General features: G+C 54.1%; 13 protein-coding genes across 13 annotated transcripts; 7 read left to right on the top strand and 6 right to left on the bottom strand.

Moving 5' to 3' along the window:
• Positions 1 to 1897: 1897 nt before the first annotated feature.
• Positions 1898 to 2590, top strand: AB675_2992 (uncharacterized protein; the record flags this gene model as incomplete). Its single annotated transcript, XM_018143007.1, has 1 exon — positions 1898 to 2590. One exon carries the CDS (start codon positions 1898 to 1900, stop codon positions 2588 to 2590), a length of 693 nt encoding a protein of 230 aa, XP_017996343.1.
• Positions 2591 to 2765: 175 nt separating this feature from the next.
• On the bottom strand, positions 2766 to 3242 carry AB675_2993 (uncharacterized protein; the record flags this gene model as incomplete). Its single annotated transcript, XM_018143008.1, has 2 exons — positions 2766 to 3065; positions 3123 to 3242. 2 exons carry the CDS (start codon positions 3240 to 3242, stop codon positions 2766 to 2768), a joined length of 420 nt encoding a protein of 139 aa, XP_017996388.1.
• Positions 3243 to 4058: 816 nt separating this feature from the next.
• On the bottom strand, positions 4059 to 4977 carry AB675_2994 (Protein AIM2; the record flags this gene model as incomplete). The annotated part of the gene is made up of 2 exons (XM_018143009.1): positions 4059 to 4892; positions 4945 to 4977. 2 exons carry the CDS (start codon positions 4975 to 4977, stop codon positions 4059 to 4061), a joined length of 867 nt encoding a protein of 288 aa, XP_017996386.1.
• An 846-nt stretch (positions 4978 to 5823) lies between these two features.
• AB675_2995 (60S ribosomal protein L4-B) lies at positions 5824 to 7042 on the top strand (the record flags this gene model as incomplete). Its single annotated transcript, XM_018143010.1, has 3 exons — positions 5824 to 6028; positions 6078 to 6228; positions 6277 to 7042. 3 exons carry the CDS (start codon positions 5824 to 5826, stop codon positions 7040 to 7042), a joined length of 1122 nt encoding a protein of 373 aa, XP_017996369.1.
• A 565-nt stretch (positions 7043 to 7607) lies between these two features.
• AB675_2996 (uncharacterized protein) lies at positions 7608 to 8726 on the top strand (the record flags this gene model as incomplete). Its single annotated transcript, XM_018143011.1, has 1 exon — positions 7608 to 8726. One exon carries the CDS (start codon positions 7608 to 7610, stop codon positions 8724 to 8726), a length of 1119 nt encoding a protein of 372 aa, XP_017996423.1.
• Positions 8727 to 9206: 480 nt separating this feature from the next.
• AB675_2997 (S-(hydroxymethyl)glutathione dehydrogenase) lies at positions 9207 to 10675 on the bottom strand (the record flags this gene model as incomplete). The annotated part of the gene is made up of 3 exons (XM_018143012.1): positions 9207 to 9497; positions 9550 to 9677; positions 9730 to 10675. The coding sequence occupies 3 exons, from the start codon at positions 10673 to 10675 to the stop codon at positions 9207 to 9209; spliced, it is 1365 nt and encodes a 454-aa protein (XP_017996333.1).
• A 1742-nt stretch (positions 10676 to 12417) lies between these two features.
• Positions 12418 to 13053, top strand: AB675_2998 (uncharacterized protein; the record flags this gene model as incomplete). Its single annotated transcript, XM_018143013.1, has 1 exon — positions 12418 to 13053. One exon carries the CDS (start codon positions 12418 to 12420, stop codon positions 13051 to 13053), a length of 636 nt encoding a protein of 211 aa, XP_017996331.1.
• Positions 13054 to 13364: 311 nt separating this feature from the next.
• AB675_2999 (uncharacterized protein) lies at positions 13365 to 13667 on the top strand (the record flags this gene model as incomplete). Its single annotated transcript, XM_018143014.1, has 1 exon — positions 13365 to 13667. The coding sequence occupies one exon, from the start codon at positions 13365 to 13367 to the stop codon at positions 13665 to 13667; it is 303 nt and encodes a 100-aa protein (XP_017996439.1).
• A 115-nt stretch (positions 13668 to 13782) lies between these two features.
• Positions 13783 to 14646, bottom strand: AB675_3000 (uncharacterized protein; the record flags this gene model as incomplete). The annotated part of the gene is made up of 1 exon (XM_018143018.1): positions 13783 to 14646. The coding sequence occupies one exon, from the start codon at positions 14644 to 14646 to the stop codon at positions 13783 to 13785; it is 864 nt and encodes a 287-aa protein (XP_017996339.1).
• Positions 14647 to 15108: 462 nt separating this feature from the next.
• AB675_3001 (putative cytosine deaminase) lies at positions 15109 to 15624 on the top strand (the record flags this gene model as incomplete). Its single annotated transcript, XM_018143019.1, has 1 exon — positions 15109 to 15624. The coding sequence occupies one exon, from the start codon at positions 15109 to 15111 to the stop codon at positions 15622 to 15624; it is 516 nt and encodes a 171-aa protein (XP_017996355.1).
• Positions 15625 to 15731: 107 nt separating this feature from the next.
• AB675_3002 (Cis-aconitate decarboxylase) lies at positions 15732 to 17135 on the bottom strand (the record flags this gene model as incomplete). The annotated part of the gene is made up of 2 exons (XM_018143020.1): positions 15732 to 16378; positions 16463 to 17135. The coding sequence occupies 2 exons, from the start codon at positions 17133 to 17135 to the stop codon at positions 15732 to 15734; spliced, it is 1320 nt and encodes a 439-aa protein (XP_017996364.1).
• Positions 17136 to 17796: 661 nt separating this feature from the next.
• On the top strand, positions 17797 to 19065 carry AB675_3003 (uncharacterized protein; the record flags this gene model as incomplete). The annotated part of the gene is made up of 3 exons (XM_018143021.1): positions 17797 to 18253; positions 18329 to 18634; positions 18689 to 19065. The coding sequence occupies 3 exons, from the start codon at positions 17797 to 17799 to the stop codon at positions 19063 to 19065; spliced, it is 1140 nt and encodes a 379-aa protein (XP_017996381.1).
• Positions 19066 to 20059: 994 nt separating this feature from the next.
• Positions 20060 to 20665, bottom strand: AB675_3004 (uncharacterized protein; the record flags this gene model as incomplete). Its single annotated transcript, XM_018143022.1, has 1 exon — positions 20060 to 20665. The coding sequence occupies one exon, from the start codon at positions 20663 to 20665 to the stop codon at positions 20060 to 20062; it is 606 nt and encodes a 201-aa protein (XP_017996401.1).
• Between the last annotated feature and the right edge of the window lie 105 nt (positions 20666 to 20770).

Below are 20770 nucleotides of genomic sequence, written 5' to 3' on the forward strand. Positions count from 1 at the left end.
ACAGGGCTAGGACTTAGCATACCGCGCAAAGCCACTTCTTGTGGCGGTGTCCTGTTCTCGGGAGGCTAGGTGCAATGTGATAGTGTAGGTTTGCGCTGTGGAATGCGCAGCCCCGGCGCCCTTGGGGACGGGGATACCGCCAGGTCGCAGAGCTGGAAGCTCAACTGATTGACAAACAGAAAAGGTCTTGGTCGGGTTGAAACGTCCCGTGTCGCAGGACTTACTGTCTTCGCCCCAATCAAATTGGTCTAGAGCCACGAGGCTGCCGATCAGCGAGAGGCTAGATGCCAAAAGTCCACAGCTGGAATTTGCGAAGCTTGATGCCTGTACTGCGGCTGGATCATGCTGCGCACCCCGCTTGCCATCTCGCACGACGCACCATGAATGCAACGTCGGCTCTTGCGTGCTCTTGAGACCTTTGGGCGTGCACAGAGCAACAATGCGCCGCGTACACCAGCATTTGACCGAGTAAGGGGCTGTGAAACATTGGAACATTCTCGATGACAGTCGCTATAGCAAACGTGGCGACATGGCTCAACCACTGGGATTCCAGAAGCGTATGATGACCTGTGATGTCTATACTGCATCGAGCTTCCGTAGACAGTGATTCGACCAGGCGCAGAAAGCCTAACGGTGTAGGCGCAGCCGCAGTAGCAAACAGCAGGCTCGCATCTGCAAGCTGTCAGGTACCCGGCATGACACAGACCATGATCCTTGGCGGTAGTGGGAAGGCAGGCCCCTGAGCGAGCGTTCTAATGCAGGTACAGCCGCTTGGAAAATATCAAGCTCTCGCAATTGTGTGCATGAACGAGATCGCAAGGCAACGAGGGGCTACAGTTACGCTGGAGTTCAGGAATGTCGGCCTCCTTTTCAGAGGTAGGCGCTGCCAATAGGAAAGAGCGGTCAAGGTAGAATTTAAGGCGGGTCCCCGGACCGTAACTACGTCCTTTGACATGACTGGCTGGGGAAGCTCCGATCCCGAAACAGTGACTGTCGCAGAACTTCAACGACATCCCAGCTGTTCTCCTTCTTTTCGATGAGCCATCCCCTTCGTAAGGCATACTAGTCAAGCATGCCACTGCCAGCCGATCGCCGAATGTGGATCACAATGGATCTCGCCCTTTACCCACATTTATGCGGTTAAGCGATGCATGCTATTGTCACTTGAAGGAGCTTCACGGAGCCAATGGATTCTATATAGTACAGTCGACCTGCCGGCGGAATGCCACGAAATGCCTCCTCCTTCATCACCAACGTTCATTCTTTCGTTTGCTTGCTTAAGTGCTTGCGCCCAAGGGCCAGTCCCTCCTTTCTGCTCACATTCATTTCCACAGTCCTGCTTGAGGCAGACAAATTCCATTCCCTCGAAAACCATCTGATCACCGCGATCACTCACCACTACGATCATTACGCAATCGCAAGGTTACCCAACCGCGACGACACATTCATTCTGAACAAACTGTGATAGAAAGCCGTTCGCCGTCTTTCCGTCAACGATAAAGGTGTGTGCACAAGCCTTTCAATTCTCCTCATCTCCATTGTTTCATAAGTCTATTGTTCAACGACGAGACGAGGCACCTCGACAAGTTTTCTGGCATCACCTAGCAACGGGCGGCTCTTTGTCACAGGTGACTTTGTGGTCACAGGCATTGAGTTGTTCGTTTGTTACGGCCATTGTGCTCTTTGTCACCTTCGTCACCCACTTTCTTTCTTCTCCGGTTTCTACGGTTTCAAATAAGCACAGACCCTGCTGGCTTCTTCCACAGCACTCTATATCGAAATCTACGCAATTTCCAGGCGCAAAGACTGACCTCAGAAAACCATATTCAGAATCTTTCGGCAGGTCCAAAAGATCTTTTCAATCGTCACACCCAAAAACACAACAAACACATCCACGATGTCATTCACCCTCAACTTCCAGCGCATCTTCGTGGTGCTGCTGGCATTCTTCACGCTCGGTCAATCTCACATGATCATGCGCACCCCCAAGCCATTTGGCAGCCCTGACAGTTCTCCTCTCGATCCATCTGGCTCCAACTTCCCCTGTAAAGGTGGCTCGGGCTACGACTTCTCGAACCCAACTGTCATGCCTATCGGCTCGAGCCAGACTCTGTCATTCACTGGTAGCGCTGTTCATGGAGGTGGATCGTGCCAAGTTGCTCTTACGACAGATCTTGCGCCCACAGCCAGCACCAAGTGGATGGTTATCAAATCAATTGAAGGCGGTTGTCCAGCCTCGATAGCTGGTAACTTCCCTGCTGATCCCGAAGGCACTAGTGCTTCCACTTTCCAGGTCCAGATCCCTGATCTTCCCACCGGAAAGTATGTTTGGGCTTGGTCATGGCTGAACAAGGTCGGCAACCGGGAGTTCTACATGAACTGTGCCCCGGTCGAGATCACAGCTGGTCAACAGAAGCGTTATGCTCCGCTCGGTGCGGTGCTGGCTCCTCGCGCAGACTCATATCCCGACCTCTTTGTCGCCAACATTGCGAGCAAGAACAAGTGCGTCACGAAGGAAGGCTTCGACTACCTCTACCCTGCTCCGGGGCCCAATGTGCAGAAGATCGGCGAAGGGCCTTTCGACCACTAGTGTGCGATGAAGACTTCTCGAACGGCGCTCCTGTTGGGCAACCCACCTCTGGTGATTCACCATCTGCCGCACCGAGCGGCAGTTCTAGCACGCCCTCTGGCAGCCCGACCACTCCTTCAGATAGTCCTCAAGGTTCTGGCAGCAACGGCGACCCCGGCCAGAACACTCCCGGCACTCAAACTGGCGTTCCTGGCTCATTCGCCTCGGGCTCAGCCCCTTTGCCCTCTGGCGTCAACTCCGTTCCTGGTGGCAGCTCAAGCCCCGCGACTGGCAGCACTCCTCCTACCAACAGCTCCCCACCGACCGACAGCGCTCCTCCCGCAGGCGGCTCCAGTCCCAGCAACCCAGCTCCGGCACCTGCTGCTTCTTCAAGCACGTCTGGAACTCCGGCCACGCCTCCTACTAGCGGCTCATCTGGCGCGGTGGCTGGCAGCCAAGCACCCGGCAGTGCCTGTTCGAACGAAGGCGTATGGTCCTGCAGCTCAGATGGCAGTTCGTTCCAGCGTTGTGCGTCCGGTCAGTGGTCCCAGACCATGAAGATGGCTGGCGGCATGTCATGCACACCTGGTGAGTCGGCAACTTTGTCGATGAGCCGTGTGGCAGCTGGTGGAGTTCGCAGATAGGCGCTATGTTGGACGATGATGGTCTGCATTTTCACTTGCACATAAGGGTATCGAGGACGACCTCCCCACACTGACACGACTTTGCACGCATCTTCTTCTGATCTGGGATGTGCCATCTACACACCCACGAAAGCATTTTCATATCACGAACCAGACGATCTTCATGACTTGAGGAGTTTAGGCCGAGAGATAGTTGGATGCGAAGATGGCGGAGAGATGCCAGAATGATAGAATAGCAGTCGACGGCTAGGTCGAGGACTGGCCTGGGTCGTGCTGCGACAGCTCATAGCATGACAATGAACAAAAGATTGAACAGATTTGCATCTTTGAAGCTTTCGCCCTTTTCCCCTTCGACACAACTAGTGCCTGCGAATGATGTTTGCTCTTGACGCGCCCGTTGACCCCTGAAGTCAACGATCTGCTGAATGACGATGACGAGCGCGCATTTCATGCAGAAGCCGCCTCGGTTGGCGTTCATATCATGTAGCGCTCGTCCGGACTGGCGCATAGCCCACATCGCAATCGCGGTTCAGCTTTAGCGGAAGGAATATATCCGCTTGCGTCGCTGGTCGCTAAGCCCGTTCTCGGGTGCGGAGGCCCTTGAGAGCCAGGAACAGAGACAGGTCGAGCATCAGGGAGCGCATCCAAGAATACGATAGCAATGATTCACTGACCAGAAAATCGCCCTCCTTCGGAGACATCTCCAACCTCAGCTCGCATGATAGTCTGTTGGCTGGGCCTTCACCTTGCTGCCAGTGTCCTTCATCATTTGCTCCTTCCAGCATCCATGCCTGCACCATCCTGTACTCCCCTGAGCCCACGTCCATTACTTGATCCATATCCGACTACAAAAAGCGTTTGAACCAATCGAGGACCTGCTGTACCGAGTCCTCCAAGCACTTCTTCTCCTCCGGATCGTCTGGATTGCCTCGAACCGCAAATCCATGCCTGCCTGGTTTGTACACCTTATGTTCGATCTCCGGCAGCTTCAACCCCTCTGCCTGATTCTTCTTGTGCTCCTCCTGGATCTGGTCTCGCCACTTGATCGGCGTGTTGGTATCTTCAAGACCCCAGCCCACACTCATCGGAACGACTGGCTTGCTTGCGTCGGCTGGAAGTGCAAGATTTGAGGGATGCAGAGCGACGACCGCATCCACCAATGGGATCTTGCCACTGTCCTTGTTGCTTGGGTCAGAAGGGATCATAGCGCCTTCAAGGCCAGCTCGAAGCGCATATCTACCACCCCAGCAGAAGCCGACCATGCCGATCTTGCGATCCTTGGGCGTGGCGCGTCTCAGCGACGTAAGGAAGTTGTTGCAGATGGCGCTCATCTCCTCGAATTTGTGGCGGGTCATCCACATGATGAACGAAGGCGCGAACGCGAGCAGACCGGTGTAGAGGCTGAGTTTAGACTGTTTGGATTGATCGACTGGGATGAGCAGATCGACTTGGCGGAGCGGCACGGGCTCGCCTTTGAAGAAATCGGGCATGTAGACGAGGTACTCTCCTGACTTGGCGTAGGCGTCGGCGATGAGTTTGTTGTTGACCAATTGGTGTGAGAAGACGTCTGGGTACATGACGATTGTTGCACGTGGGTTAGTGCGGTTGCCGACGATGTATGTTTGCAGGCCATGGAGCTCTTCGATTGTGCCTTGGGGTGATCCGCGATGAATTGTTCCCTATCACGAGAAGATTAGTGTCTGACTGGGAAGGTGTCGGTGAGAAACACACTTTGATACAGTCCGTACACTCTGCGTTAGCCATTATGTTGCGTGCTATCAGTACCGACAGAAGATGCTCGGGAGTTCACCTCAAATCAGATGCTACCGGTGCTCGCAGTGATGATAGAGGAAATTTGGTCAACCTTTACCTTGGACACCGCTCTGGCGACCTTATATACACGGCAGAGGTGGGCTTCATGATAGCGTGCACGCGGCGTTCGTCTGTAGGGGGCCGAACTTCCGGTGGTAAGATACTAGAATACTCATCAACGCGGACACGGCATAGGGTAAATAACGGGGCAACTCTCCACCGTTCGGCTCAACTGCAACCTAAGTGTTGCCGGCTGAGCCCACATGATTGGCTGACTTAATCGAGGTCTAGCCCGCTGTTCAGAAGACACTTTTGTACGTCTTAGACATCGCCGTATCAGGACTGCAGGCTGGCTGGCAGGCACCAAAAGCGATCAGCGAGTTCTAGGTTGGGTGTTTTGGCGTTGCGTTGAGCCTAGCACATGCCACTGTGGCCACCTGACTGGATACCGCCTGCGCCATCTTTGCAATCAGCAAGTGTCGAGCGAGCTTCATGGCTTTGGCTCGACTGACGTTGCGCCAGGGGCATAGCGCAGGCTGGACGCGATAATCGCCTGTGCGACGGTCATCACCGTTAGGTAGCTGGGAAAGCGCAGGCGTTGAAGTGCTCCAAACCTGCCCAGGGTACAAGACGTGGAGTGCAGCTCAATTTCACTGTAGTCCGCCGTAGTCTCATTACATAAGCTCGAACTCTTGGCGAAGCCCACTGCACGAAAATGCGCTTTCGACTGCGGTCTTAAACACCAACAACCGCACCACGCTTCACATCAATCGTAAACTTACCTCCACAACCGTCAAGATGTCTTCAAGACCGACAGTCGGCATCATTGGCGGCGATGGCAAGTCCAACGGCAAGACACACACCCTGCCCGCCGTCTTTGGCGTCGCCATCCGCCCAGATATTGTGCAGACTGTACACACCGGCATGGCGAAGAACAAGAGACAGCCATACGCTGTGAGCGAGAAGGCCGGCGAGCAGACCTCTGCTGAGTCGTGGGGTACCGGTACGCGGGAATTGGAAGCGAGCTATCGAGCAATTGCTAATTGTCACAGGTCGCGCTGTTGCACGTATTCCTCGTGTCTCTGGAGGTGGTACTCACCGCGCTGGTCAAGCTGCGTTCGGTAACCAGTGCCGCTCGGGTCGCATGTTCGCTCCTACCAAGGTCTGGAGGAAGTGGCACCAGAAGATCAACCAGAACCAGAAGTGAGTTTACAGTTCGTCAGAAATGATTTTGAAACTAACATTTTCCAGGCGCTTCGCTACTGCTTCTGCGATCGCTGCCAGCGCAGTTCCCGCTCTCCTTCTCGCCCGTGGCCACCGCATCAACACCGTCTCCGAAGTTCCCCTCGTCATCTCCTCAACAGTCTTCGAGGGTGCTGCGCTTGTCAAGACAAAGCTTGCCGCTGAGCTGCTGAAGGCTGTCGGCGCAGGTCCAGATATCGTCAAGGTCCAAAAGTCACGAAAGCTGCGTGCTGGTAAGGGCAAACTCCGAGGCCGCCGTCACCGTCAGAGACGTGGTCCTCTGGTCGTCTACAACCCCGAGACCGACGGCACCCACCTCGTCAAGGCTTTCCGCAACATCCCTGGTGTCGAGACTTCATCTGTCTTCGCCCTCAACCTCCTTCAGCTCGCTCCCGGTGGCCACCTCGGTCGATTTGTCATCTGGACCTCGAACGCATTCGCTGCTCTGGACGACATCTACGGCTCAACTACTGAGGCCTCAGCGCTCAAGAAAGACTTCCTCCTTCCCCAGAATCTAGTCTCCAACCCCGATATTACACGTCTCATCAACAGCACCGAGATTCAGTCTGTGCTCAAGGAGCCCAGAGGCTACGCCACCACCAAGCGCACTGGTGTGCAGAAGAAGAATCCTCTCCGCAACCGACAGGTCATGCTGCGTCTCAATCCTTATGCTGCTCAGTTTTCGAAGGACAAGCTTGGTCAGCAGAAGCTGAAGGATGAGGGCAAGCCGAAGGCTCTTGCTGAGGTGTTCACCGAGACCATTCACACCAACTAGATGCGTTGTTAGCGTAGTATGAGTTCAGACGAACCGGCACCTCGACAATTCATCGTCCGAAGGCGAAGTTGAGCAGATGCCTCCGGAGTGGCGTTCTAGCTGTGCTCGCAACATGAGCAGGTAGTCATGATCAATTCTTGCCCAACTTTCACACCCACTCAGATCCTGGTCCAGTGACATTGAAATGCTTTGCTTAGCTAATCCGGGCCGAATTGGTCATTTCTCGGTACCGGGCTGGTAGCGTTTCTTTTAGGTACAGTATACTGCTGCGACACCCACCATCCCACATCAACTCAAATTGACGTGGCTGCGGGGAAATATATGGGATGCATCCTCATGACACACCTCGCACCACGGGCCGCCCCTCGCAAGCCTCCCACTATGGGAGTCGATGTACCCGAGGTACGTTTCGGCCACGGCTCATAACAAGTGTAGGCTCTACCGAGAACTTCAGTCTTCCTATCCAGGACCATTCGAGGCTAAGTTTCGATTCGAAACAAACGAGCAACTAGTATAGCTTCTCCAGATTGCTCAGCACGATAGGTAGAGGTTCAACAAGTATAATATGAGCGACGCCCTCAACAAAGCAGCACGCCGTCTGTCTAACCTTGCCAGCAGCATCACGGGACTCAATCTCAACAACATGGCCGGACCAGACATCCCATTTAACCCTGATGCCACCACCTTCCCACGGCGGAAAGACCTCCCTACCATCCCTGGCGCCCCGACCGACTCTGCCTGGGTATGGGGACCGAACGACAACCTCGGCCGTCTGAATCTCCTCACCCCTTCACGCGTTGCCGCTGCAGCAAAGGAGTGCATCAAGACCGGCGAAATGGCCCGCCTGGATCTACCGCTCGACGTCCCCGCCCAGCCAGCCTTCTCCCGCTGCAAGTTCAGCCACACCATCAAGCCCATTCACGAAGGCGTAGCCTATGATGATGAGTACCAACTCAACACGCAGTCCGGCACACAATGGGACGGCTTCCGCCACGTTGCCCACATACCGACAGCGACCTTCTACAACGGCGGCAAATACACCGACTTCCGTGCCGCAAAGGAAGGCGAAGCTACACCGGAGGACAACCTGAAGAACAGCATCCACCACTGGTCCGAGCATGGCTTCTCCGGCCGCGCCATCCTGCTCGACTACCGCACCTACGCCACCTCAAAAGGCATCAAGTACGACACTTCGACCTCCCACGCCATCACTCTCTCAGAACTCCGCGCCTGCGGCGAAGCCCAAGGCATCAACATCCTCCCACAATCCCAAGGCGGCGACATCCGACCTGGCGACATCCTCTTCCTCCGCACTGGCTGGACGGAAGACTACTACGCCCGCTCCGCCAGCGAGAACGAGAAATTTGCCCTTCGTGAGGGCAATGACCAGCACCTTGTCGGCGTAGAGCAGTCGGAAGAAATGATCGACTGGCTGCACGATTGCTGGTTTGCGGCGGTGGGCGGGGATCATCCGGCATGGGAGCGGTGGCCGACGCCGGAGAAGTACTTGTTGCATGAGTATCTGCTGGCGTTGTGGGGTGTGCCGATCGGGGAAATGTTGGATCTGGAGAAGGCGAGTCAGATCTGTAGGAAGGAGGGGAGGTGGTCGTTCTTCTTTGTGAGCAGTCCGGCGAATTGTAAGGGTGGGGTTGGAAGTCATGTCAACGGGACTGGTATTTGGTGAGTGAGAGGGGGAAGGTAGGAGGCAGGCGCGACCTGTATCTGGTGTACAGCGCGGCTCGTGTACGCTACAGAACCTTTTCAATGACAATATGGTTCCCGCATCATCTTCCAGAAGTTGTCGATGTACTTGCCCGGCCAGCAAAGCTCGTGCCAGCGAATGGTGGTGGTAAAATGATCGAGAAGAGTTCCTTCGTGATTCAACTTTGCTCGAGCCTGGAATGCTTTGTCAACCGGTCTGCTTTGGAAGCATTAGCTCCATTGCCGCCCTCCTATCATAATTACTCTCTAACATGAAAGATGCTAATGTCGTCAACCGGCGCATGCTCGAGATCTGCTTCTTGGGACTTCATTGCTTTCGTATTGCAGGTACCCACGACCGGGCAAAGGTACGTATAGTCATTACTTTGCCTTCACGCTACTGTTGTATGCTGCATGCAAGTGGCTGCCACCAATGTCAACTCGGTCCTGACGACGATCCTCTTTATGAAGCAGTCCCATAAGTTGTCAACTTCGGTGCACCCTCTGATGGAGGATCTGAGAACTTCGTCTGGACGAACACCTTCTGCATGCCCTCTTCTCTGGCATCATATCGCTTGTACACTTCCTCAAGCTCTTCCAGCAGTACTCGGTGGCTGACCATCTTCAATGGTTCGATCGAGCCGTCTTGGATCTTCTTGAGCAGCTCTTCCCAGTACAGATGTACCGGTGCTTGGCCATTACCGATGAGACGGATACCTCGCTCCATGAGCGAGCCAATGTTGAAATGGTTCATCTAAGTGTAATTGTCAATACAGACTCGAGATCGAGACGAAGGGAATGCTTACGAAGCCAACATATACACCCGTGATACCGACACGACCAAAGTTCTTGACACTAGTGATCATCTCGTTGATAATCTCAGACGTATCTGTCTCGGCACCGAGTAGGATCTCGAAGTAGTGTGCCCATCCCTCTGTGATACTGATCAGCATATGACATGAAATCAAGAACGACAATTTGCTTACTCGCATACTCTCCTGCAACGCATTCAAGCGCCACATCTGGCCCACCGTGCTCCATCTTCTTCAGCTGGCTCGTGACGCTCTCGCCCTTCGGCAGATTGGTGAAGTCCAGTGTTTCTGTCTTTGGGATCTTCTTCTTGACGTAGTCTAGTCGCCATGCGCCAGCACCGCCATCGATTAGGATGACTCTGCTCGCACCGCACATAAATGAGAAGTCGACACACATCTGACCAATCGGTCCCGCGCCCCAGACGGCGACAACATCTCCCTTCTTGACGCCCGTATCCACCACACAGTTCCAGCTCGTGCTCAGCACGTCACTCAGGTACAGTGCCTTCTCGTCCGGCACTCCATCGGGGATGGGCAGGAGGTTCACATCGCCGTACGCAACTCTCACATACTCCGCTTGGCCACCAGCATACCCGCCTGTGAAATGTGAATAGCCCAGCATACCCGCCGTCCTCCCTCCATACATCGCGTTCTCGATGGTGTTGTCATTCGTCTTTTCGCACTGACTGCTCCATTTCTTTTGACAGTACATACACGATCCACATGCAATCTGGAAACTGCACACCACTCGCTGGCCTGGCTTCACTTTCTTGATGCCGGGACCGACTGAGTCAATGACACCACAGAACTCATGACCGAGGATGTCGCCCTTCTGCAACTCAATCACAGAACCATGTAGCAAATGCAGATCAGATCCGCAGACGGTGGACCCAGTGACCTTCACAATCACATCCGTGTCCTCGATGCGTGCGGGCTTGAAGGTCTCGATAACTTTGACACTGTTTTTGCCGTTCCAGATTAAGGCCTTCATCTTTTCACCACTAGGATCGGCATATTTGCCAGGGTCTTGGGAGGGATTGGTGAGATTCTGCTCTGTCGTGGCATCGCCGGTATGGCCGACGAGCTTCTCGACGAGAGCGGCGGCTTGAGAGAGCGCCATGTTGCAGCAATACTATGTCCTGAACGACAACGAGATATGCGCGGGGTCTGATGAATGGTATTTACCTTCGATACTTACAGAATGAGGGGCGGCCGTGCATTTTCTATTTTGCGGCTCCTTCCCCCGGCGGGCGCATTGTAACCACTATGACGCCGTACGCGTTCGCTTAGACGCGCCGGACTATCATCATGAGGTCATGATGAATGGACACGGTGTATTTTTCCGGCAGATGCATAACTCCGGCAGATGCGATTCTCGTAGGATGACATGGGAGTTCTCGAATTTGTCGTGGGTGGAAAACGTCGTCGCACCGGAAAAGCCAAGCGGCCAATCATCGAGCTTGTCGCCGGAACGAAATTCGTCTCACTGGGGAGACTCATCCTACGACGTCGGAGCGTCTGTGCAGGTAGGCCTCGTTGTTCATCGACACACCAGCTCGACAGTGAACGGTGGGCTTGATGGACGTCGCTTTTGTCTTCCGTGGCACCTTTGTACCTGTTTGAGGTTGACCCTGTCCCACCGGGACGCGTGGGGAACAGGTGGAAAACCCGCAAAGCCTAGTTTTAAGTTCCCGGCGCCGCATTTGACGGCTACACATGTTCCCGGGCACAGCGCTGACCTTCTAGTCTCTCCGCGTTCTCTCAGGCTCTCACAGCCTGAGCTCCATGCTAGTCGCGGCACGAGAGCTTCTGCATCTGCGTAATTGGGAGGGTCGGACAGTGCGTAGGCAGCTATATGAGACTCCGGCTCCGTCTATGTGCAGTGGCAGATATATCTCGTTGCCGCTGACCGCTCACGCTGATGACAATGAGCTTCGACTGCCCATTTCGGGTCTATGCGAAGCTTCTGGATCTAAAGCCGATCAGCAACGAAACGACGAATCCGCGAGTCTGTCGACGAGGCTCAAGTCCATTCAGACCTGACAGACGCGTCGATGTTACACGGAGCACTGGGCGCTGTCCAGAACAATGGGCCTCGTTCCCAGGTGCTGGTTTGCCCACTCGTTCGTTGTGTTTGATGTGGTTTGGTGTCTCTTTGTGCTTGACGGTGCTACTAATTGGTCCAACAACGCTTACTGAGCTGCTTCCTGCACTACTAATGAGAGCCTAGACAAGGACTCTAGAGGAAGGTCAAGGTATTTGTACCTATATAAATACACGCAAAGCGCTTATATGAGGTAGCTGTTGAAGAGAACGAGAGCGGAAGGACGAGGATTCCCTACACCACGAGTGTTTCGAAATGCTATCTTCGAGTCCCAGCCAGAAAGGCAACAACCGCATCTCGGATGCTATGCGTCAGCTGCCAGCGATGACGGCTATCGTCCCTGATCTCATGCCCTTGCTGACCTTGACAGCGTTGCTTCAGCCCAAGGTCAGAGAAGATGGAGGCTAGTCCAAGCCGCACTGAGGCTTGAGAAGGGCCGACGAGCGGCTCGGAGTCATCGATACCTGTGTCGAAACCCAGAGAGGTATTCATCACCTGATGCTGAGGTCTTCACCTGCACCCAATTCAGCTGGCCCAGGCAACGTGGCCAAGAGCATCAGGCTCGCGTGAGTTGCCTGAAAAGGCGGACTGGGGCTTTCACCAGTCCGCAAAGAGTCTTAGTGGGTCAACGCGTGACTCAAGCAGCAGTAATCTGTCCATTCCGCACTTTCAACACACAAGGACGTTCCTACCATCACAAGCATCGCTCAGACAGAACACCCTTCACAAACGTCTCCCAAGAAAGCAACAATAGCAAGATGTCTGACCAGAACTCTTTCTCTCTCCCATCGCGATCGAAGCGAGCCCTCGACACAGAAGAGTCCTCGTCATTTGTCGCTGCTTCGTCGGGCGAAGCTAGTTCGCCTGCTGTTTCAACCCTTGCGAAGGTCGACGACGAGGCACCTGGGACCGCGAAGCGACCGCGAGTTCAACCTGCTTCCCCTTCTGCCCCCACAACTCCTCCCCGTGGCGGACGTACTTCCATGGGCCCACCCTCATCACCAGTGTCGACTCCACCGCATGGTAGTGGATCACGCAACGTCTCAAAGGGCTCGGCCGCCGCTACTTCATCTCCAGGCACTCGTGGTTCTCCGCGAACGTCAGCGGTCTCCTTCGAAGAAGACACCTATCCATTGTTCAACCCCGATAGGTCGGTCGAGAAGCCATCGCCTGGCAGGAAGATTCTACCAGCAATTGCTCCGAGCAAGAAAGCATCACCGAAGTCTCCCGCAGTCGCGACTCGTCCCATGCCTACTGCCAGCGAGCCCTCCTCCCCTTCTGCGGCTATCAAGCAAGGTCGCACAGGCGTGCCTGGCAATGCTGGAGCCGGAGGTCAACAGCGCGAGGATCGAGACGATGCCGCTGCCAGTGAGGACCCTTTTGTCGAGAAATGATAGGCCTTTGTGCTGGGTCTCACGTGCTGGAAGTCAGTGGATAGAGTTGGCACACTACGTTAGCAACCTCAGCGTATGCCACAACAGGCATAAGAAACGCAAAGAACAGAGATGCTCCACAGCAACCAGAATCTCCGTCTAAACGAGAGAATTGTGTTCACTCAAATTCACAATCTCTTACTGTTGAACTTCAGCTTTGCCTTCTCCAGAATTATTCTTAGCACACCACCGCTTTCGACCAAAATTACGTCCGGCTTTCTGTTGCGACCGCATTCCCGTCGAACGAATCTCGGCGCGAACTCACATCGAAGATGGCCAACCCGCACAATAATCTTGTGATGCGGCTTAGGCAAGATCGCAACGAGGTTTTGGGTGACAACGCTGCGCAAATGATTCTTCCCTGCCGTACTGCCAGCACCAGCACCACAGCCGCCACCAGCACCGGTACCGCCACACACACCGCGACCGCCACCATCGATTCTGCCCCTGCCGAGAACACAGCCGCTACCGCCGCCATCCCCATCCCGACCGATGATCAGTCGCTGGACGAGCAGGAACAGCGCTGGTACCATGCTCTTTGCGCCTATGTCAACGGCGACAGCACCAAAACATAAGTGACAATCGACATGAAAAACGAGGACAAGAGCGAGGCTCAAATGGTCGATACCAAGCGATCTGGGCGCATACTACGCGTCATGGCAGGAAAGCTGTAGCACTACTTAGCCTCAATCAAGCAAAATGAGTCACTGGTCTTTCCAATCTCTTCCAGAGCCCCTTTGCGTCAGTGATCTCGATGTCCACCTTTTCGTTGTAGAAGCACCTCAAGTTCACCACTCCAACACTTTCGCTTGTCGGCCGTGTGTAGTACCACACCAAGTCCTTGAACACTTTCCCACCTGGTAGGACTATGTCGTGATACTGTGCCTCTCCTTTGTACGGACACAACGATCTTGTATCACTAGGACGTAGAAACGCAGCGTTGATAGAGCTCAAGGGAATATAGTACCGAGTAGGCAAGGACGTCTCAAGAAGGTGTACCGAAGTTGTGGACTCAGCGAGGACTGTGCCGTCAAGCGAGATTCGGATGGGTCTGTTGGACTGTAGAGTGTCGATACGCTTGAAGGGATCCTTCGGATGTACGAAGATCGGCGTGTCTTCCTCAAACCACTGGTCTGCTGCCGCGAATGCTACTTTGACGTAGCCTCTTAGAGCCTCCGCTGGGCCTTTCAGACTCTCGGAAAAGCACACAATCTCTGTAAGCGTCTTCGCCCGTCCAGGGAGCTCCCCGTCAGGCGTCACGGTCAAGCTGCACTGGCGGCCCACCACGAGGCCCTGTGAATCCTTCAGCACCTCGCCTTCCTGTAGGTCAACCTTGAAGCCCTCAGTCTTGACGTTGAAAGCCTCCCTTGGTAGATAGAACTGAGGATAGTACTCATGCTCCCAGACATGCAGAGCACAGTCCGTGTCTGCGACGAAGGCGCCGTTGAATGAAAATCGCACGCGGCGTGGCGTTGGTAGCACCTTCCTCGGCCCGTGCTTGGCCAGGAATAAGGCGAGGTCTTTGACGTCCGCTGGGATATTCTTGTTCGCCATTGTGCTGGTTTGCGGCTGGCCGATGGTTCTCCTGGTCATTGTGGATGGATGAAGGTCATGCACGGTCTATCTGTACTTCGAAAAAGAACATGGAAAGATGCTAGGGATTACTTTATCATGCAGTCCATCGCCGACCAATGGAAAGTAGTGGGGAAGGATCGAGAAATGGTGTCATTCTATGAATCTTAATGCTGACTACCGATTCAGAGCAACGATCGACTACCTGAGCAAATTCTCGACATGCTTGATGACTGCAAGCTGTTCGCTGGTAACAGTCAGTTTCTGAATAGCAGCAGTGTATATTCGAAGAAAGGTAGGTGCAATGACCCACTTGAGCAGTTGTCCGAGAGAGAAGGGTCTTATCTCTTGGCATATCAAACAGGTGCACAATCCGGGCAAAGATCTGTGACAACACCTACGTGTTTACAGTCAGAAGACATTTAGACCAAGGTCATATTCGCTATGCAGCAGTCACATCGCCTTCCATTAACCACAGATCAGATTGACGCCGCTTTCCAGACATGTCTCAAGGTTCAAGATGAGGCAACAACTCACCACAACAAACGTCCCTTCGCCGCCGTGCTGCTTGGACCAGACAACACTTCAATACTGCTCTCGCATTTCTCAATATCGCATTATCAGCACGCCGAAAGTGAACTCGCGCGTCTCGCAGCCATCCACTATGCAGAGGAGTTCTTGGGAAAGTGCACGCTTGTCTCGACTTGGGAACCCTGCGCAATGTGCACGGGCACTACCTACTGGGTTGGGGTCGGTCGTATCTTGTATGCGGCCAGTGAGGGGAGTCTAGGCCGGCTGACGGGCGACGACAATGGGGAGAATATGACTATGGCATTGCCTTGTCGGACGGTGGTGGATGCTGGGCAGAAGGACATCGAGGTCATTGGACCAGTAGCGAAGTGGGAAGAGGAGGTGCTGCGGCACAGCGATGCGTGGTGGAAAGCTCACACGACGTCCTGAGGACTGTCACCGGGCACACAGCGGCATCTACAATTGAACACCCTTGGTCCAGCTCGAGCCTTATGTGATGTTAGGCACGGAGGCGCACGTTGCATTTTGCTATATTCCTACAATAACTTGAGGATATCTGCAACTTTGCTGCTTTCGATACCATCAACCGCCTTCACGATCTCTCCAGCCCGAGCGTCATCGTATACCTTGGTGACCAGCCCATGGAACTTTTCTCTGACCTGGGCCGGGCTGAACGGATGCTGCTCTTCGCCAAGAGGCCATTCCATCATCTTGTGTATCTTCTTACCATCTTCCATTTCGATATCGATGATTGTGCCCCATACAGGACATTCCGGGTCTTCGATGTGGCTGATACGACCACACAGCTCCCGAACGCGCTTGTCGTTAAATTTGTCATCATCGTACGCTGCGAAGCCGATGCCTGCGCCGTGGAACCATGTCACAGCGAGCTGGTAGTAGTTGCTGAATTGAGCATCGACAAGATTCTGAGGTGACAGCTTGCCGGGGACTGGCGTTCCAACAATGCCGTAACCTGCCTTTCCAAGTCGGACCTCCATCTTCTTTGGCATGTTGTCTCGGCCGAGTTCCTTTGCTACATTATTGACGATCTCAATGCCAGTATGCGTGTATCGACAGGCGCTGAATGGTTTCAGAGCAGTGAGTGGGAACTCCCAGTGCGAACCCAGAGCTTCGGTCAGACCATGAGTGTCTGACGACTCGCTGAAGGCATGCAGCAGACCGACTTTGCCCTCGAAGATGCGCGTGGCGCCAGTCACGCCCTGCTCAGCCAGTGCAACGCACAACATGGCATCGTGTGCGGCGAAACCTGGATGTAAGCGCTTGTTCCAGCTGCCGTTGTGCAGGAATTGCATTGAGCCAGACGCCTTCGAGCCAGCCAAGCCAAGGGCATCGACTACGACCTGACGAGGAAGGCCGCGAAGCTTGCAAATGGCGCCAATTGATCCAAAGATACCTGTGGTTGCTGTGTTGTGAAAGCCGCGTGTATACGAACCGGCGCCTAGGGCGCGAGAGAGCCGACAGACTATCTCATAGCCTACCGCAATGGCTAATAGGACATCCTGGCCAGATGCTCCTGTGACTTGAGCTTGAGCAAGAGTTGCAGGAATCACTGATGCACCAGGATGGACAGTTCCTGGCGCGTATGTATCATCGAAATCGTAGGAGTGAGCGAAAGCACCGTTCAGCAGAGCGGCGTATTGAGGAGCAAAATTGTGCCCTTTAGTGTAGACCGTACAAGAGCCAGTTGTGCCAGCACTGAATGCCTGTATGCCCTTGAAGATGGGAGCGCTCGAGTCAGAGCCAAGAGCAGCGCCAGCAGCAACGCCGATGTGATCAATGATTAGGTCCTTTAACTTTGAGATGGCTTTTTCTGGGAGTGCTTCATATTTGGCGTCGACAATGAAGTCGACGTAGGCGTCAGTGATGTGCTCGTCGCCCACGCCGTTGGTAGTGCCATTGGTCTTGATTGCAGTTGACATGATTGAAGTGCAGTATATATGCTTCTGTGGAGGAGAGAATGCTTGGTATCTATACTAGCTCAAGTGATGCTTACTGCTTTGATATACGATGAGGAACTCGGAGATCACGACCACAGTTACCGAGTTAGACGGTCCGTGATGATGTTGGCACGCGAGCGCGGTGCCCTTGGCTGTGGTCCTTTTCACAACCCAGAGTAGTCACTGCCTCGGATATCTGAGTACCAAAGCCGATCGGAGCGATGGTATGGAGAAAAACAATGCGAGCAGTGGCACGTTTCATGGACGTCGTGGGGTCAGATTTGGGGAAGGTCGAAGAAGGGAACCGCCGACTCTTATCCTTTTCTCTTCCAGCAGCCATTCACGAGCCACTTTGCCGCCAATGACACCTCAGTGGGATCCCAGAGCATGACGATTGGGCTGCCCATCACTTGTGGACAAGCCACTGCCAACAAGTAGCATGGTTTCAGTATGTTCTACCCCGCAAAAATCGGGAGCGCGTTCAACTCGGCTTTCGTGGTCGTCGAAGTCCGATCGGGCACGGGTATAACATAATTCAACATCAGATGTGCTCGTCGACGACATCAGTATCGACTTACCGGTAATCAGCTCGCGGGTAGCCTATCAATCGCCCTCACTTACGCTGCCAAGCAAGGAACAAACCATGATTGCACCAGTAGACACCCCACAAGCCTGGAAGGCCAAAGATGTTGAACAGAACTCATCTTGGATCCAGCGCCTTACGCCCGAGGAAGCGCAAGGATTCAATCAGGCCCTAGACCATGCCAAAACGACGGGCAAGGACCTGCTGGACATGGAGCAGTCAGACTTTCCACTCCCAGATGCGTCTCGAGCAGCAATAGAAAGGGCTATCGATGCCACCCAGGGACGATGGGGTATGGTCCTAGTGAAAGGTTTTCCGACAGATGATTGGAGTGAGGCAGACATGCGGATTGCGTACTGGGGAATGAGCCTATACATGGGCGTTGGACGAGCGCAAAACAAGGCCAGTGAGATCATCAATAACGTTCGCGACACAGGAGGCAGCTACTACGTGAAGGGTGGGCGAGGATACAATACCAATGTCCAGCTTGATTTCCACCAGGACTACTCAGACGTTGGTCAGTGCCTCGTTCTCGCATCACCTCGATCCGGAGAAAGGTCAAGTCGGGGCTTTTGCTAACGCTAGACAACAGTCGCACTTCTATGCCGCCGTACAGCAAAATCCGGCGGAACATCCAAGGTAGTGTCCTCGATTGCAATGCGCGAAGCAATGCAGGAGAAGCATCCTGAGCTCGTGCCTGTTCTCTCGGATAACAACTTCTTCCACAGCTTTCAGGGTGCTCAGGATCCGTCACAGCCAGCATACTACCGCTGTCCGATCTTTGGTGATGTCACCTCGTATCCCGTGCATCGTACAAACCGCAAAGATACAACAGCCGCGCAGAGAGACTTTCCAGAGGTGCCGAGAATGACGGAGGAGCAGACCAGGGCCATGGATAGTACGTGCCTCTCTGGCAAAGCAATATGCCCCTGTACTGACGTGCCTTCTGCAGTTCTCGACAGGTTGATGCCTTCAGACGAGTACTGCTATTCGATGGAGCTAGAGCGAGGTGATCTTCAATTGCTGAACAACTTCGTCATATGGCATTCGCGGACGTCCTTTGAAGACTTCGAGGAACCAGACCAGAAACGTCATTTGATGCGGTTGTGGATGGCGACGCCCAACAGTCCAGAGTTACCTAAGGAGTTCTCCGAGTTCTATGGGGATACCCGAGCCGGCGCAGTGCGAGGCGGCTTGAGAGGGGGATTCATCTCGCAGCAATTTACCGATTATGAGAAAAGGCAGGCAGAAAAGATGGGCATGCCATACGAGCCTTTCAAGGTGATGGTAAGCCAGGAGGAGATGGCAGATATCGTAGCAAAAGGCTGAAAGAAAATACGTGGTCAAGTTCGAGCTGTATACCATTAACTGCAGCCGCCGCTGCCACTAGACCAGGCGGCAATAATACAGCTTAGTGGGAAAGAAGTGACTTACATCGCATATCTCAGTGCGCCTTATCACAGTCTAATGCTGCGCTTGCTGTTCCAATGGCCTAGGTGACCTTACCTCTTGTGCTTTCTGCCAGTTTGAGTGCCAGAACAACAATCTCGCGTCTCACAGTGAAGCACGTGGAGATGTAGTCTGTCCGTGCAGTATTTGGGAATCACACGACACAAGAGGATCCATGGCAGTGGAAGCAAGGACACGAGCTCCTCGTGGATCAACACCAGCTCTGACCCGGAGAAGTCCTCTTTGCTTCATCCCAATGCGCTCAGACTCGTCGCCGCTACAACCATTCTCGTCGCCGCTATAGTCGTAGTCCTCGGCCTTTTAAGCCTAATCCCTGCGGAGCTGGAGCTGATGAAGCCGGCGGTGTGATAGGCGGCGTACCGCCCAGACCGTTGTGTATCTTGCCCTTGTTTGCCTAAGAGTACGCTACATAAGCTCTGGCGTTGTGCCAAAGGAGAAACTGTGAATTGACCTCGATCCTCGTAGCCTCGACTGTGTCTTGGGATCGCAGTGTCGCAGACTCCGCGCGATCCTCTTCTCGCGTGCCGCGGAATCTGGAAAAGGTCTTCACCGTGCTGTCGTCGCGCTGGGTCCCAGTTTTCGGTAGTGGTAGATCGGCAGGTGAGCAAATATCCATGTTTAATGTCACTTCCGACAATGAGACCGTGAGCCTACCTGTCCGGTGTCTCAATCCATTCAGTCGATCTATGGGAGAAGCCATACATGATGTACAGTATTCAAGACGCCTAGCATGCCATCTCAGAGGCTCGAAACCCGAAGCACATCCACGTAGTATGCAGCATCTCATCGCGTCCATCACGGACATCCAAGAGATATCAAACACACAACCGCCACAATCTCCGTCCCGTGCCATTTAGTTGTCGGGCATCATCCAAGCCAGTCCAAGTGTCGCCCAGTCCTCGTCGCCGCTTAGCTTTCCCTCGAGCCACATATCCGCCCACTTCTCGATCTTGCGCAGGGCACGATCGACCACCTGACGCTGAGCCTCTAGCTTTTGTGCTTCTTCCGCCGCTTTGTAGGCCTGAACCAGGTTGTGTAGATCTGCGGGTTCCATTCCGCTGAGTATCGGTCTGGCAGAGCTATGATGCCGTGGAGCGACTGCGCGAGTGTGCTGGACCTGCGAGTATGAAAGACTTCTGTTGCTCTTCAACTTCGCGAAGGAGCGATTGCCGCGGTGGCTGCCTTCGGCGTAGGACAGACTTCTGGTGTTCTTCAGGCCTCTGATGTTGTTCTTTGCGGGACCATGGTAATCGCCTGATGTGGACGAGGTCAGCTTCATGCGCTTGAGAGGTCTTATCTCACCATCTTCTTCACTACTGCTATCGTTGTCTTTCGCTGCGACTGAGGTTGGATTCTGGACGGGTTTGGGGTTGTTGACAGCCTGCGGATGGGGACGATGTGCTGCGGTCCGGGACCAGCGACCGCTGCCTGTGTGTGTCGCGCGCTGCCGCTTCGACATGATTGATGGGCTCTGCTCTCGATGTCAATTCAGGTCAGATGGTAGTGGCCTGTAAAAGCAGATCGGAAAGGCACCTAAGAGACAACAGGTGCAGCAAGCACACGT

This window comes from Cyphellophora attinorum (genome assembly GCF_001299255.1).
Source record: "Cyphellophora attinorum strain CBS 131958 chromosome Unknown Contig31, whole genome shotgun sequence".
NCBI classification, from domain to species: domain Eukaryota; kingdom Fungi; phylum Ascomycota; class Eurotiomycetes; order Chaetothyriales; family Cyphellophoraceae; genus Cyphellophora; species Cyphellophora attinorum.